Source organism: Protopterus annectens, chromosome 8.part1 (genome assembly GCF_019279795.1).
Source record: "Protopterus annectens isolate FY-2018-M chromosome 8.part1, PAN1.0, whole genome shotgun sequence".
In the NCBI taxonomy this organism is placed as follows: domain Eukaryota; kingdom Metazoa; phylum Chordata; order Ceratodontiformes; family Protopteridae; genus Protopterus; species Protopterus annectens.
In genome coordinates this window covers 465,776,856-465,795,370 of record NC_056742.1, presented here as the reverse complement: position 1 = coordinate 465,795,370, position 18,515 = coordinate 465,776,856, and the positions used below count along the sequence as shown (strand labels likewise).

Sequence of the window (18,515 nt, the reverse complement as noted above, 5' to 3'; positions counted from 1 at the left end):
ATTGGTTATGTGAGCTTGTTTATTTTTGCGATATCTTAATTTTTGCAATAAACATTTGGATTACTCCCTTTGTTTCCAATACAAGTTTTACAAGTTTTTTTTTTCTGGCAAACCTGAATAACAAAGTCAAATTGCATTTTACTAATTGAAGAAACACTATTATCAGTTGTTAAGGTACTAGGGCAACACTCCGATTTATTCAACTACTCTTTTTATCGCCCTACAAAGAAACTTTTTTTTTTTAATTGGTAATTACCCTTGCGATTTACCTTTTCATTTCGTTTCCTATAGAACTCTATTACGTGTTTCTACTTTAATAAGTAACTTAGTTTCTGATTGTAAGCATAATTTATGAATGTGTTTGCTATGATTGTTGATGGTTAATAAAAAAATAAAAGTAAAAAAGAAAAAAGAAGCATTTTGAAAGTGGAGAAACGTTGTCTTTATTCAGATATTTGGAACTGTCCAACACTTTAAAAATTCTCTGATTTGATTTCCTTACCTTACAATTTTGCTTATTTCAGAAGAAGAATACATGATTGTTTAAGAAGGTGAAATGATCTCAGATCCATAATAATTCTACCTTTTCCCTGTGCCTTCATTACTTCAATTGCTGGTGTCGTGGTCAGTCGTACCTCTCAACCTCTGAGCATTAAAGCATTGCACTGGCATTTTAAATTTTAGCAGAGGGTCAGAAAGAGGTGCAGAATGTCTTCACAATATAATGTCTTATATAGACCTTATGTAGTTTGTTATAGTGAATTCTTCGTATAGTGTTACGTTAATTAATAAAGAATGCGCCCATAAACAGGTCTGAGAAAACTGGTCAATCTAGGAGGCGCAAGGCTAAAATCTGTGGGCCACAATCACAGCGCTAGGCCTAAAATCACCGAGAGAGATGTCAAGGAAGGGGAGTCATATTACATCTAATAGAGGAGCCACTGTCGGAATGACAGTTTTATTATTTTCTTTTTTATCTGAATACATTTTCCTCGTGTGTGGTGGACTTGGACTAAATTGTCTGTAAAATTCTGGATATGATGAATAACTGAGCCATTTTCAAACACTTGATTCAATTATTTAAATTCCCTTTTTTTACAAAAAGTAAAATGTGTATAAATATATTGTGCTTCTAAAAAAAATCTTTTTTCCACTATTGAATATATACTAAGACTGTTGAATCAGATTTCCGAATATCACTTTGGTACTAAAAACTTTCATTAAGATTTTGTATCCCAGGCACACTAAAACTTGGAGTTACCGATTTTCTATTTATAAAGGCAAGGGAGCAGAATCACTTTGCCAAACCATTTTCTTTACTAATGCTGATTTCTACTTCTGGTGCTGGGTTACAATTTTAAAAGTGGAAAGACTTAAACACCCCTTCCAGTGGTGGACGTGGTGTTCTCCATTCAGCAGTCAGCCTAGCTCTCAACTTTCAGTGATTTTACAGAATGAGTTAGCCTTATACGTTTAGTATATAATCCATTTCTCCTCCTAAAAGTTATATTCTGGGAATCATGAAGGAATGCATTCTCTAAATAATGACAGACATATGAGTTTCAGGGTTTACAGCCTTCAAAATGCACGCTAATGCAAAACCTGTTATTCCAGCGACTTTATAAGTACATGTTTGCTTCTTTCGGCTTTTCCCGGTTAGGGGTCTCCACAGCGGAACTCCGGTCCACTAATGATTGGCAGTAGATTTTTACGTACTGGTTTGCCGGGCCTAACGCACAACCTTCAACGAAGGAACACCCATTCACGCATGCCGCCACACAGAAGACGCTCTAACTGAGAATCGAACGGGCAACGTCTAACTGTGAGGCGACAAAAGCAATATTTGAAATATGCCCTGATTATGAGCCTTTGTCCCTCATCATCATCATTATCTGTGCCCCTGATTTTAGCAGTAAATGGCTGAGAGGTAAGCTTGCAGGAAGCACTAGCCTTGACATAAATACAGTTTTATCACAGATTTTAACATTTTATGCCAAAGTAGTAATGAGGAAACTGATTCCCATTTAATGAGAGCTGTCTCCGCTGCTTGCTCCTCAATCTGTAGTGTGTGCCTTAACATTTATTCTGTCTGTATATGCCGTCTATAATAATAAAACATACAAAGTGAGATAAATGAGCAGTTTGTGGCTGGTATTATTCTGTGCACCCTGTAAGTTTCAGAATAGCTAAACCGTACTCTAATGTACCCAAATATATCTTACATGTAGGGTGATGTAAATTTTAGAACTTTGTTTTACGTGCTCCCTTCAAGCAGTAGATGTGGTTTATAAATTAAAATGGTGACGTACGTGTGTGTGTGTGTGTGTGTGTGTGTGTAAAATCCTGAGCAACATTTCCTTTCATTGCCTTTCTTCTCTTGTCTAAGATACGGAGTTTGGAACTATTACTAATGGGCAGATACTCAGACAGAATTATCCATGATCAGATGTACATTTTTCTTGGATCAGAGAACATTAAAAGCTTCTCATTCTCAGCAATTAGGGAACCTAGAACATTCGCCTGCGAAAGAAATGTAAGATAACATAAATAAATAAACAAATTAACTTGTGAAATAAAATTTGGGGACAGATTTAATAGTATTTGATTTACTTGTATGGCATGTTATCCTAATCATGCCTCTTAACCTTATAGCACAAGGAATCTGGACAAGAGATAAAATGATGGGGTGACAAAAGTTCAAAAAATAGGAACAGGTTTTAAATATTGTTCTAATAAACTTAGAAAGTTGCGAGAACAACAAGGCTTGTTTTGGTGTGCATTTTCTGAAGGATATGGAGTCTAACACTCAAATGTGTGTCTTTATTTAGTGATTTCAATCGTCAGTGATTTACCAGAAAACTACAAATTTTATGAGGAACAGTCCAAAAATATGAGACAAAAATCTGGACATTCTGCGAAAATCTGGACAGTTGAGAGGTATTTTCCTGATATAGGCATTGGAAGGCGTGCGTACCTGTAGAATCCGTAGCAGTTGCTGAGCGTGTGTGTGCGTGCGTGCGTGCGTGCGTGTGTGTGTGAGGGAGAGAGAGAGTAATAAAGAGAGAGGGAGAGAGGATCATTCGTATTAAATAATTGTTCTATTCTGTTTAATAGACAAAATATTATGTTTAATAGACAAAAAAAGAGCTAGAGAACGATGAAATATATCGAAACATGAAAATACAGCACCTTAACGCATTAGCACTATTCTATTAATATCCTTGTAGCACAGTTCAATGAAAATGCCTTTGCTTTGTGCTTAGCATTGGGAAAACAGTGAAAAAACTTCATCACAATGCATTGCCATTTTGGAACTGTGAGCTTTCTGATTTTTTTCCCTGTGCAGAATTACCTTCAGCAGTTTTACCCGCATTCTCTAGAGTGTCAGCAAAGGGGGCTCCGTCAGAGTATTTAACATTGCTGGGAGCAAAGGAATAAAGTGGAGTCACTGTTGATTATTAGTCATTAGGTACAAGGACAGCCACTTAACGTTTGAATAAATGAATGACACAGTGTCCTAATGGAAATGGCCTCAGTGTAGCTCTAAGCAAAATGTTAGTTAATATCTTCCATTTGCTGAATAGTAAAGAGGCTGTTGGACATGCATAGTTAGCAAGCAGCCATTATTACATCGTTCCTACTCCGACGCTTTAATAATAGATTCTGTCATTCCTGTGTAAACCAAATGATTTCAGAATTTGTGTCCTTTATAAAATACGGATTGAAGAACAAGGCCCTTATTTCACTGATATGTCTATAATGCCACTCTAACCTCCAGACCCACCAACGCACACTATTCAGAAAGCAATAAAAATGTTATAACAACAGAATATAAGTATGCATGGGGGGGGGGGGGCTGGAATTTGAAACTACGAATATTTTCTAAACGTGTTTTTTTTTCAGAGATTACTACATGCCATCATTCTGTCTAGTAAGGTCCTCCAAGGAACATGACACATCTGAACCATGACAGTAATGCGTGATGAAATGTTAAGTATTTTGTTGAGGTGTGTCTGTTTTTGTTTCGCGACATAGTTTGATTATGGATCACAGAAGTGCAACCGAATATTATAAACACACACACGAACACACAATAAAGAGAATAAAATAATAAAATAAACGACTGGTTGCAAACCAAATACTTATAACGTCTTCACAAAACTAATATTTAACTAGCACCTAAATGCAGAACTCAAGTCCCTTCTTAACTGTATGCAACAGCAAGGACTTTGACTCTGGCTTGACTTAATCACATTATATAAGCAAAATAAATGCAACTAAACCTATAACTCGGTTTGCCAGCTTGTAGTTCAGGCATGTAGGCACGCTTGTCATTTATTTAAATTAATCCCCGTTTTAATAGATGCAAAACACATGTAATTGCAATATGTCAGTATGTTAAAAAGGAGAAGAAGAAACGTACCATCCCATGACTGTGTAAGAGCATGCGGATAAGCCAATGTGTGATATTTCCAAAATGAGAAACGTTTATTGAACGCATTTCTAAATAAGACAACTGATACATTATTTCCACATGCCATTCCGTGCTTAAGCAACAGTAACATTGAAGGAACCTGAAAACAAACAGTAAAATGCATTTTAGTAACAGTAGTTATGTATTTCTTTAAAACTGTATTTAAATAAGTCCCACCCTATAATTTCCTTTAGGGCCAAATATTTATTTGGCCAGAGTCGGCACTCTTTAAATAGTCTTAAGAAAACGCATGTCATTCTCATTTAGAGAGTTTGTACATAATGGAATTTCTGTGACTGGATGGCTTTGGCAGTATTCAGGTTTTGTCATGCCCACTACAGTCACATCTAACTCTTGTCTGTAAATTGCATGCAACATACTCTAAGCTTTTCAAACGACTATTAATTTTACAAGGTTTTAAAAGGTTTTAACAGGATGTCAGACTGCAGCTAACCAGCCGTAATGGTAACAACCATTAAATTATAAGACGCTACAACAGTATATTATTTTATAAGTAATTGTTTTGCCGACTTTAAGATTTGTTCTGTTCATAGCCTGAGTTCTGGCAAAAAAATATCTGAAGACAAATTTAAACTTTTTAGAAATAAATACGTAAAATAAACCTCTGGGGAGCAAGACACTGACTGGTCCGCGTATGTTTTTGCGCCAATGCTCTTTGCTTATTTATTTATTTCTCATTTTAACTGGTGTATGAAGCTCCAGATATAAAAACAGATGTACCAGTTGTGTTAAACTGAACCGCTCCAATGCAGTTTTGCAACAGGACTCTTTCCTGATTACCGCAATTATTTAAACACATTTTATGTTCACTGTATAGACTTTGTGGCCAATGTATGTCTGCTTGACTTTTATTCTCATACCTTCATATGTTTATCCACTCAGTTTGGCAGACAGCAATGCTTTACCGTTTCTCTCTTCTACATACAGCTCAGTTTTACATGTTATGTTTGTAAAACACAAAAGAACCAAAGAGATGCACTGGAACCCATTCACTATTCTAGTGACAGGGGCATTCTCCTTCTGTTAGTTTTTTTTTTTGCTTACAAATAGGCTGAAGTTGGAAACCACGGGAAAATATTCCTTAGGTATGGATTACTTAATTTATACTTGGGGGGGGGGGGTTCTGCAGACCCCCTTTCCTACACATTGTTTTGCTGTCGTCTTCATGAAGAACAAAGCTGAAATGATAATATCAGTTTAATAGAAGAGCCCCAAGGAAACAAACTACTTTATGAGCGTAACTTAACAGAGGGAAAACTGTAAAGGGAATATGTGAAGACCAACTGAAACGTGGAACTTCGGTTTGAGGCCTTTACAGTCCTTGTCTCTTAGTTCTTACTGCCTGAATTGGTCCCTAAAGTCCCATACCAAAACACAGACAAGTTGCATGGATAGATTAGAAAGATAGGTGTGTGTGTGTGTCTGTCTCATCTGCAGGTAAAATAAAAAGTCAGATGATTAAACGTAATTAAATACACGTGTTTAAGTAAATGGAATATCTAGGCATTCAACAAAATTCAAAACAAAACGTGCAGAATAGCCTTATTAAGGTTTGGGGCCTGCACACAAGTATTGTATAGCATTTTCTCCATTCAGTTGTGTTTTGTTAAATAAGATGTGTTAACGGGAGTATAGCACCCGTCCATGCTTTCTTTTTTCAAATCATGTACAAAGACACTCTTAAAGCACTATTTTGCGCTCAATTTCTATTTTAAGGAGCACTATTTTCACTTGATGAGATTGTGCGGGGCCGGTGTAACTATAAAGCAAATAGCAATGGTCCCATCCACAGCTCAGAATTACAACTCAAAACCCCACCCTCATGGAGTTACAGCCCTGAACTGCGAAAGGATCGTGGTACCTACACAGTTATATTACTTACAAACCCTGCAGATGTAAACGACATAGTACATTCAACAAGAACACTTGAAAAAGTAAGCTTAAACAATACTCCAAGGGCGTTTCTTCTCTCCACTACACTTGATTTTAGCCAAACATAATCCATAAACATAATTGGTGTCTTACAATACATCTTGTTTAGCGAGACAAGTAGCAAGGTACATGGTTTGATGCCATCCATAGCTCTCAACCAATCAGGGACAAATTTCAACAGAATCAGGGACAAATCCAGAAAAAAAAATCAGGGACACATTTAAAATCTTAGTACTATTAACTTGAGACATTAACTGAATCAGAGCATATGAATTACTACAAATTTTCTGAAGTAAAAGAAGTCTATAACTCTTAATTGTTGTCACAATTCATGAAGTGTAATTCATTGACCATCTTTCCTCCAAATATCACTAGTTTTAGGAAGGATTAAGAGGGACAGAGCTAAAATTTCAACCAAAATCAGGGAGAGTTGAAAGGTATTATTCCTTCTACCTCCATTTGCCTACTGTGTGGCTTCGACGCGCTAGTCACTTTACCTGACATTTTTAACGGGTGGGCCCCAAAGGGACACTTGCGTTCGTTGGGCTTACCTAGTTAAGAAACGTATTAAAAATGTTCTTTGAATTTTGTCTTACGTAGGGGCAGCTGTCTTCAAAAAAAGTGAGACCATCCCGTTCAGCTTTCATTAATTTCTGTTTCTGGACTGGAAGGATCAATTTGCTTCTTATTCCCTGGCTGTGGTAGGAGTTAAGTATTTTTCACAGTGAAAATAGAACCATTTTCCAAAGTGCCCTGTAAAGCCAGGTTTGTCAGGCACCCATACTATAGGCACTTTTATAGTTTATCTTTGTTGAGATGCTACATCAGAGAAATAAACCAGCTAACAAGCTGTACACTATGGGACCTCTTAAACAGAATAACATAGTAAAGGCCTGATGATAAATGGTTCACAATGTCTTTTACTTTGAGGAGGCCGCCCGGAGTACTAATAGAGAACCTTTTCGATGCTACCTGTGATAGGGAATTACTTTATTGAATTGTTTCATTGTAACGAGCTCTGGTGTAATATTTGATGCAGTAACTTTTTACATATTTATAATATTTCCTAGTTCAGTAATAATCGCAAAGAATGTATTTCTCACATAGTTTCTTTTTGATTTTCATTAAGTGAGAAAAATGTTTAAACTCTGAGAATAACTGCATTTTATAGATTGTCATGAGAGACTGGACAAGTGTAATGTAGTCAAATCAATTTTAAGAAATTACTATGGAAATGTTTGTTTGGCACACGTTATAGTTTAATTTTCTGTATTGGGTTAGACAAGGGATGGGAGAAAGGTTGCTTCCAAATTTAGCTTCTATTTCGATCTGACAAAGAACTGGCGGATAAAAAAACTCTGGCAAAAATACAACTTAAGTGGACAAAATGACTGCATTGCAAGTGTTTCAAACGTCCTTGGAATCAACCAAATGACCTGATCCACCATAATCTCCTTTTCTGACTTTAAAAACTGCGGAAAATAACAACACTATGTGAATGCTGAAGCAGGCTTGACAAATGTATGCCAAATGGAAATGTTAAAGACAAGCCCGCTTTAAATTAAAATAAAGTAGAAATAATCTGATATTGAATTGTGTTATATTTAGCATGTCAGTTTGAAGGGTTTTATCGAGTAATAAATTAATCAATGCGACAGCAATTTACTGCAGTACTTTTTCTATGTAAATGCGTTCAGTTGTTACCTCACGTTTGGATGAGAAATAAAGAATTTGTCGCTGCATTTTCCATACAGCTACCCCCTCTATTTCTTACGATCAGGAAATAATTTGCTAATCGTTTTTCTTAATTAATACAACATTATCCCCAGCTGATCGTGAGGATTTTGAAAGAAAGCAAACTGTACCGATGACTGGAAAGTGTGGTACTTGGCTTTAATATTCTCAAATCTCAGCTAAAGCAGCATTTAAAAGAAGCTACAAAGCAGATAAATTGACTATAATGGTAAGTGAGAATATGTGATCTGTGCAGGGGGTGTACATTACCTCGTGTACCTGTCTATAAATTAGAAGTTTTCCTGTTTTGAAAATGTCTAATGAGAATTTAATCCAGACAAAAATGTACGTAAAGGACAGCTACTCTCATATACACCATAAAACTCAGCAACATGTCCATATATTTTCCAATGAATATATCAGATTTTATGTTTAATAAACTAACGACTTTTTAAACGGCAGATGAATGTATTTTACAAATTTTGGAAAGCTGTCCATACAGCACAATAAGCCATGCAATTGTGACACTGAATGATTTGGTTTATTCTGACCATTACAAATTGTTTGATAGGTGCTAACCAGTAGTATCTGTCCTGGAGTAGAAAGTTTCTATCCCGGAACCAGCTATTCTTGCCTGCACATTAACTGGGCATACAAGTACAAAATGAACATCCTGCAATACTGTCCAGGAAAAGCGCAGTCTGGAGAGAAAATATTGCATGCGGCCCTATCTTGTCAGCTACGTCAAGTACACCAGGCCATCCTACTAAATGGCTTTGTAAACCACCGGGCTTCCACAGATTATCTTGGTAAATGATCTGCAGCTTGAAACCCCGTAACTACTGCTGCGTTGCCAGTCGAGAGTTCGACTCCCTGCAGAGGGAGCTCGTAGCCCGGCTTTAACTGCACTTTGTCTGGCGTTCAGTTTGCATTTTCTGTCACTGTGAATACTGAGCTTTCTTATTAGTTCTGGAAAAGGCAGACGGAAATAGAAATAATGTGGGATAAGCCAATGAAAGAGTTCTCTGATTATACCACTATATTTGTTTCTGGAACAGACTGTCACTCTAGCTTAAGCCAAGGTTGTGAAAAAAAATATTTTGAGTATTTCTGAGATGTGTGTTTGTGTGTGTGTGTGTTAAAAGGTTGACAAGATGCTTTAAATCCGGATCAAGCTCTTTGATGTATTCTGGCACAAAAAACAAGGCAATTAAACAACAGATTCTGAACTTCGAAAATAACTATGTTTGTTGCACTTAAATGCACTGATATTACCTAGACTTCAGAGAGAAACATGGTCAAAATAAGATGAACATTTCTAATAAACAACCTAGTCACAAACTGCAAAGTCGAAACAGTTCATTTATTAGCCAAAATATATACTTTCTTGTACAATTTAGTACACAAGTATGTACATTATGTTTACTGTATATACAAAAACATACTAGCCACTTGACTTCCAGAAAAAACCTCACAGACGCACTAATTTATACAATATTACATTAGCAGATTTTTAATACTGGGACATGCTTGCAATTGAAACTATACAGACAGACATTTTTACATTCATGGCAACAAGGGGGTAAACGATAGGTTACGAAGAAGACAGCGCTGATAAGACCATTGCTGCATCCAACTGATTCTGCGGCCTGGAAAAAAATAAATACGTTTATTTTATTTATTTTTTAGCCAAACCGAAACAACACACCTGAATTACAGTTATCTCGTATACGTAATACATAAGACAAGTTGCGCTCAAAGCTAGACTATTTACTAATACAGCTCTGATTTATTTCTTAATTGTCTCGGATGAGGCAGGAATAAGCAACTTTTGACTATCGGAATATTTCTTATAAATTAGACAGAAGTATTAATATTATTCCTTAGCCTTACAGAATACAGAGAAGCCAGAAGTAGGCATGCCATTTCATTATAACCAATATAGACAGTGGAAGGGTGCTTACCGTCTTTGAACCGGTTGAAAGGCTGTCCTTAATAACTTTTTCTCTGCATCCAAGGCACTGTTAGAGCGATCTGAAAGCGGAAAAGATGTAGTTCTATATTTGTTTTATTTAATGTCTAATCTGCACAATGTGACTTTTTTAAACGTATTTCCTCTAATAGGAAATGTCTTCTCAAAACCTTGGTCTTAAATCATAGAAAAAAACAATACACAAACCCTTAAAAAGTTCACAATAGCTAGAAAATTTTACTTTATGGGCTGTAATAATGGTTTGTTGATTGCTAATAATAAATCTTATCTTTTAAATACAACACACAATTGACCACTTAAAGCACCCGGTAAAATGATCTCCAGTGTCATACAGCTTCATTTGACAAACAGTATGTACATATATGTACACACACACACACACACACACACACACACACACATATATATATATATATATATATATATATATATATATATATATATATATATATATATATATATATATATATATATATATATATGTACACACACTCTACCTCTGTGTGTTTAAAGATAACACGCACAGTATATTTGTGCGCATATCTGCAACTATAGTGAGCATGTTTTGCTGGAATTGCACGATCAATAATCTTATAGAAATTAACTGTATAAATATAAATGATGTACTTCAGAATACTGTTTATAGACACACCTCAAAGATCATTTGAAAGGGAGTATATTCGAGTGATTATTTCTTCTTGGTTTTGTGCAACTGCACGCCATACATACACAAAGGGGCACAATTTTGTGTAGCAGAATATGCAGGCCTCAGTGTGTGTTATTATACCAACTCTTCTAAAAAACGAATGAACCATGACATACTTCGTAGACTGGGATGGAGAACTTCCCTTTTAACTGAGATCTCACTGTTACAGAGCAATTCAGTACTTATTTAATACAAAGCAGAAAATGAAATAGCAACTAAGGTTTCAGTCTGTAGCCACAAACTGAGGCTTTCTTTACTGCAAGGCCTTCAGCCTTTCTTAGACTATTTTCTCTTCACCCTAATCCCTGACTAGTAACATCAAACGATAGGCACAACTTGATTATTTTGCAGTCATATTTTTTGCATTTGTTAATAATCACCTGTTACTGAAGAGTCTGTGGTTTGAGTCTGTTCTCCCTGTCTTGAAAAGACAGCAATGCCTGTGTTTGGAGTGCTCTGGTTAAGGAACCGGTTGGCATTTATTAAAGTCAGTTGGTGTGCAGAAAATGCACGGTTTGTCCAATTGTGAAATTTCCCAACAGAACAAGGGATAAGTCTATGAGGAGTTAAGAGGTTCGAAGCTGCAGGACCTACTGCAGACCCTGAGATCTGGGGAGATTTCCTTGGATTGTCCGGGGTTGTGGCGGTCTCAGCAAGAGACCAAATTTTCGGTTTTTGTGTTGTTGCTACATTTTCTGTGGGTAAAGAAAGTTTCAGCTGATCATTAGCAGGCTTTAGTTGTGAAGAAAACTCACATTTGACTCCGTTACTGTCTCTGTTTTCATTTATAACCGATTTCAGATATCTGTCCTCCGATCCATTTAGATCATCGAAACCATCAGAAATTTCCGAGTCACTTCTCCCATCAGTCTTTGAGTCCGAATGAATGTCTGGATCAGGGTCATCCAGATCGTCTTTACTTTCAATATTTTCTGTGTCAATATTTTCCAAGTCAATCTCTTCCTCATCTTCTCGCTTGTCCCCCTCCGTTTCGTGGTCACTTTCGTAAGAATTTCCTTCTTCGTCTGTCCGGCTTCTTGGGGCCCAAGTCATTTTGTTTTCTTTTTTAAGTCTTCTTCTGGCATTGGCAAACCAAGTGGACACTTGTGTTAAAGTCATTTTCGTTATAATAGCCAGCATTATTTTTTCCCCCTTTGTGGGATATGGGTTCTTTCTGTGTTCGTTGAGCCAGGCCTTCAGGGTGCTGGTACTTTCCCTGGTGGCATTTTTCGGTCTGGAAGGATCCCCAAACTGGTACTGACCATACGGGTAAAAGGCAGGATGATGATGAGGAAAGGCTGGGTGCTGTACTCCAGGACTGTCTTTCATTTCATATTGAGCACCCTGCAAGGAAAATAAAAAAAAAATGTTACAACTTAGCAGCTTTCTGTAATCCTTTTGCTTCTTCACACGTTATCACAAAGTATTCATTAGATGGATAAATAAAATAATTAAAGCACACGACTTCTGCACCGTGGTGGAAACACGCACACAATCAGAAAACAGTATTCAAAATGCTGCTAGTGTATTACTTCAATTTGCAGCCATTTCAGAGGATCCCGGATATAACCCCACACAAAAATAGTATTATAACAACCCCCATCCCCTGCCGGATATAAACAGGGCAGTGTGCGCTGTATTAAAAGTCTAACCTCTGCACTTTTAGCACGCCATTAGCTGTTTAAGGCAAACACAGGCAGGAACTTATGGCTTGAAGCTGCTCTGCTTAAAGGCAGCTTTGGTCATATGTATTGTCTTGTCTAGCTACTGTTCTCATTTTCATGTATTAATACTTGAACACTATGAGACACAAGAGTCGTTAATGGCCTGCCTTCCAGTCCCAGGGATGAGGAATACTGTTAGTGTTTGTTCCACTGTCTAAAAGAATCCAACGTGCAACTTTTATTTTTAACAAGTTTTCTGCTTCTCTGAACCCACTGCCCCTACTAGAACCCCTGTAGAAAGTTTCCAAGTACTTACCAGCTGAGGGAAGATTGGCAGCTCAGTGGCGTAGGGTAGAAAAGCGCCATATCCCTGGGCTGCAGCCGCTGCTGCCGCCGCCGCTGCTGCCCCGTACGGCGAGCTGTACATGGAGGAAAGCATGTTGGAGAGCTCGGTGCCGGTTCGCGTCCCTCCTGCAGCCGCTAAACCCTGCTGCCGCTCCGATCCCGGATACAAGGGTCGCATATACTGGTATCCCAGCTGGGGAAAGGACATACTGTTTGGGGGGATGGAGAAAGTCGGGGCTCCAAGGGTGAAGAGGAGGAGGAAAACTCCAAAATGTGTGAGAAGGGAGCGGGGCACTAAGCACACCAAGTGCGCCCCAACCCACAGGGAAGGGTTTGTTTGGTGAGTGCGGAGGCGGGGGTTTCACTGCAGGCTCCCAAGAAGAAGCAAGAACAGGAGCCGATCGCTCTTCCTCGTCTCACTTTTGCTATTGATCTGAGTGGACCGAGGTCAGGTCCTAACAGATTGCTTCAGATTATTGAGACTCCCGGCTCTGATTGACATTTCTAGGCTCTAGTATGCCCCTCCTATTTCTTTAAGGCTCACTTTCCTCTGATGCCCACAGCTCTCCTCCGGGTTGTCACAGCCTGATTTTTTTTCCTTCTTCCTTCTAAATCTGTTTACTGACGTCGCGATCCTTTATTTGACTTGCCTTCAAATCTCGTTTCAGCAATCGCCAATCATTTCAGTGTTTTAGAAACTTCAACCCTGCCCCAGATGTATACTTGATTCATTAATTGACTGTCTGTGTTGCACACACACACACACACACACACACACACACACACACACACACACACACACACACCGAATAAGAATATAAAATAAAAACTGAACATTAAAAGCAAGTATACAAAGTGCCTTTCATTGTTTTTTCCAAACATTTATTTAATTTACAGGTTTGTTTTATGTCTGACTTTCTGTAATTTGTTATTTTAAGTTTAGTGTTGTAATTTATTCTGACCTTTTTTAGTGGGCAGGTACAGTTGGAAATCGAGCTAATTTTCTCTCAATAAGGCACTTCAATCAGTGGTGGATCGCAGTTCCACTTCAAAGGGAGAAAACAGGACAAATTAAATCCCAACAATAAGAAGGACTAACAGCCCTCTAGCCCATTAGTAAATAAATCCTGTGAAAAGGAACAATGACGGGGGCTGAAATTAAACTCATTAACACTCTTTTGTCTTGGTGCGAAATCTCTAATTAGCGAATTTATGTTCAGTTTGATTATCCCCTCTTTACCAACCCAAGTAGGGTGTTAGTGGGTTCGATGAGTGTACTGCACAACTAACACGCCCTTGGTCTTTCGTGGAAAACATTTTAATGGCCCTTTTTAATTTGCTAAGAAAACATATTAGTGACTACGTGTCATCCTTTTAATAATTAATTATCCAATTTACATACAACATCATTTTGCTGAAATATCCGTGTTAAGTTAGGTTCGCGTAGTAAATAAGCAAAATTAACTTTTGCGTAAGAAAGTTTTGCAGGATGACATCTTAACTTTATTTTCAGTACAAGTGAGACTTCCTGGTGTTTCCCTGTGTTCTGTTGCTTTTATTAACGTAATGATATATTCTATTACTTCCATAAGCAAACCCTCATGTTTATTGTCAAATGAGATTGGAAACAAAATAAAATTCTTCCATCTGAGCATTTGTTTGTTAAGCCGCATTATTTATAATGCGGGGAGAGTAAGCTGGATATCACATTAAATACCTTGTGATCTCTGTGGCTTGCAGCAAAGATACCAGATTGTAATAAATACGGATTATGCCAAACAAGCTATCAGAATTGAAATTCCCCGAACTGCTGCGGAACTTCATCGGTCACAGTTTCATTGCTATTGCAACTAATTTCGTCGCATGTAATGTATGGTTTATGGAATAATTGCGAACTCTGGGTCCCCACCCATACAAATATTTGTTTTACTAACAGTCTGGTTTTTATTAATATGACATTTATGAATTCAGATTCTCTGTAGCCATGAAGTATAGTACACACAATGCACTGTTTTGTGAACGGACTAGAGTGTGTTGTGTTTTTAAGATTTTGGTCTCCAGTGAATTTGTGTATGTGCAAAATAAATAACAACTGCCCTCACAATGAACAACCCACTCCATAACAAGCTTAATAGGCTTCAAACGCTACAAAAATTACTCAGCACCTCTTGACTTTATGATATGGTTAAGTATTTTTGCACACAACTTGGTGTTTTACCAATATCATTATAAATAAAATGCTTTCAACTGGAATGCATTGTCTAATGCAGTAACGTGGTAATGCAAAGCTGCTTCCACTGTCTCCGTGTTACTGGTACAGAACTCGAGGAAAACTGGAAACAGAGGATTTGGTAATGTTGCCTTCTCAGAACCACAATATTGTATACATTTGTTTTCAGGATACAAATGGAGTTAAACGTCCACGAGGTAATGAAGATAAACAGAAACCAGTAACAGTAGCAGCTCGCACAGTTTATATATGGGTCAGGTTAGGTGCTCGTTCCATGTATGTCTTGGTTCTGCAACGAAGATAAACTTGAATGTATAAGCCACTTACAAGGACAGATCCAGATACATGCATGTAGCACTTTATAAGACAACCTTACACACTATCAGGGCATGATAGTTTGCAGTAAGTGGAATAGCTTTTTTATCTGCTTAAGACCTAGTGAAAAACGTTGGGTAAGGAAAGTGGTGCACATATTATTAATATTACACGAACAAAGCATATAGCTGTAATACAAATTAATATTTCAAAAACTATATATATATATATATATATATATATATATATATATCAGGAACAGACATATGAACGCCTCAAAATCAAGAACAGACTGGCAAAGTACAATGGGACAAACTCTACTTTAAAGCCATACAACAAGCAAAAGTGTGGGTTAATTTTAGAAGTGGCAGAAAGTCATCTGTAATTAGGCTGACACGGTGCAATGCTTAGAGTCCCGGCAGACACGTGTCTCAGCTCCAGGACCTGTCAGAGCCCCCATATATGCCCCTGATTTATTATCTCAATCAAACACACATTCACTGCTTTCACACTTTCAGGTTAACCAACCAGCCCGACGGTACTTTAAGGTCTGCCCTCTACAAAACAACCACTTCTCATTGGATTACTTTTATTATTCCACTCATAAAACACTGAACAACACAGATGTGATTAATAGAAAAAAAGGCAGAATAAGGAGAAATCTGCAAACTCCTAGAACGTGAAGGTTGTGTATGTGTACTTTGGTAGTATTTATGCTTCACAACGCACCTCTCTAGCTAATGGGGCATTCCTCAAATGATTTGAAATAGTAAAGCCATGTAGCCAATTTGCATTGTAGCGCGCGCGCGTGTGTGTGTGTGTGTGTGTGTGTGTACCCATGGTGTGGCTCATTTATCAAACATGAGACTCTATGGTGGATTTTGTAAGACCACTTTTTGTTGTACATTACTAACATGCATTGCAGCTGTGTTATCTGTTGAGCTTGGACACAATAAAAGCCCAAAATTCAAGTCAGACAGATGGACAGCAAAAAAGTTTGAAGGTATGTCATTACTACAATAGAATGAATCGTTCTAATTGTAGCAGTATGGTGCTGGGGGTAGCTTTAACTTGCAGGTAAGGTGCCCATAATCACCAAACACACAATGTGGATTGCTAAATTTAATTGTCAGCCAGAAAAACAAAAGCTTATCAAGGACAGGAAACACTTGGAATACACAAGACATTCTAAAACAACAGGCCCAACGTGAAGACATACTCTTATAAAGACTATGCATTAATAGGTGATTAAAAAGTCCAACTACTTTTAAGTAACACTTTCTAAATAACACTTTGATTTATTTTGCAACGCATTAGCTCTGTTCTTTCTTCATGCTTCAGAATCAAAGGAGTGCTTGGGTATTTTTCTCACTGGCCTATTTGCTGACCCCACCTTTAAATATGGAGCAAATTTATGTGGCCTCCCAGTGTGTCTGTGGATGGGATACTAGTTTTTTTGCATTAGTTCAGATGTAGTCTTAATCGACTCACAAAACTCAGTAAATAATGCCTTAATAGCACCTGGCAGCTGACTTTCTTGCAGTGTGAGAAACTCAAGGAAAAGAAAATGTATTTGAAGGGATGGAAATGATGTGGAACACAATTGGCAAAGTAAGTTGACGGGAGAGTTTGACTGGTACAGTTGATAGTGGTCGTGCTGATGGTCTCCCTACCCAGAAATATACTGGTGGCCCAAAGTGGCAGGAGACACGTGACAAGATTGTGGGGATCATGAAGGGTGAGGACAGGATAGGAAATGTAAGCAATGGGACGTGAGAGTACAAACTAGGAAATGGTAGGTTTAAGATTTTAGAGGTATATATAATGACAGATGATATAAGGGGATGAGGATTATGTTGGTGAGGATTCACAGGTGAGGAAACAGAGTGGAACTCGGAAATAAGAGACAAAGGAGATGACCAGGCAATGATTCGGACATGGGGAGAACTGTCTGTGGATGTCGGTAAGTATGAAGGGTTGTAAGAATGACTAAGTGAGGATGGTGTGAGAGAAGGGATACTATGAGGTGAAAACTGAAAGAACGAGGTGAAAAAAAGAGGAAGTGGATGACAACGTTTGGTGGTAACCAGGAGGTGGTGTCTGAGTCATTTTGCGAACTGGGAAAAATGTTCTAGGGCTGAGGGAAGAATGTGGTAAGAGAGATAAAGGGATGAGCTAGACGAAAAATGCAAGTAAAGTGACTATGGGCAGCGGACAGGTAGTCCAGGGTTATACCAGAAAGTTGACTATGGCAAAGGGAGAGGGGGAGAAGAGGGCAGTCGTGGTATATGTGAATATTGTGGAGTATAATGCAGAGAATGGTTCCGTGAGGTTCTAGAATAAGTGGATTAGAGACCGAGCAATGCAAGTGGGTCGTGAGGCAAAGGTGAACTTTTTCAGTTTGCTAGGACTTAGGACCTTAGACCCCCCCCCCCCCCAACTACACAAGGGTTACTCCATAGTTGGAATCATGTTCACAAGACATAAACGAAGGAATGCGAAATTGTGGAGTGACTGTTGTAGCTGCGGTGGTTAATGGTGGGTTACCGGCATATGCGGTGGTGATGCAGGTAGGTAAATGTAGGCAGGTTCAGAGTGGGGCTGAATTTGAAAGAGGGAGAAAAGTCAGAGTTGGGAGTTTTGGTGTTGGAGGGTATATGATACTGATGAAGGGTAGCCGGCAGACAAACAGATGGGATTAATTTCTATGCCTGGTGAATGAAAGGGGAAATAGTAAGACAATGAAAGGGGGGAGCCTATAGGTGAATGTAGAAGACATCATTTGGTAATGGCACCTAAATTTAAGCGGGATACTGATCAGGTTTAAGAGAAGCAGAAAATCGTGGATGATCTGGAACAACTGCCTCTCTACAGAATGGTAAAATACATAAATGAAAGAAGAAAGAGACACCAGAACATATTTTCTTTGATACACAATGGCACATTTGTACGATGCATTTCACTCATGGTGAAGCATTGGTTACTTACTTCAGGTATGCTTAGTGTGACTTAGACTGATTGCATATTGTGAATGCAAGAATCGTAGTTCTTAAATGTCGCGGATTTCGCAGAAGGTGTTTTTTACATTTTGGTCTGTTCCT

At 38.0% G+C, this 18,515-nt stretch overlaps 1 protein-coding gene across 1 annotated transcript; it reads right to left on the bottom strand.

Annotated features, from left to right (window-relative positions):
• Window positions 1-9,503: 9,503 nt before the first annotated feature.
• On the bottom strand, window positions 9,504-13,456 carry IRX3 (iroquois homeobox 3). Its single transcript, XM_044082015.1, has 4 exons — window positions 12,841-13,456; window positions 11,241-12,204; window positions 10,126-10,195; window positions 9,504-9,810 (listed from the first exon to the last, which is right to left on the bottom strand). Exons 1-4 carry the CDS (start codon window positions 13,075-13,077, stop codon window positions 9,756-9,758), a joined length of 1,326 nt encoding a protein of 441 aa, XP_043937950.1. The 5' UTR covers window positions 13,078-13,456; the 3' UTR covers window positions 9,504-9,755.
• Between the last annotated feature and the right edge of the window lie 5,059 nt (window positions 13,457-18,515).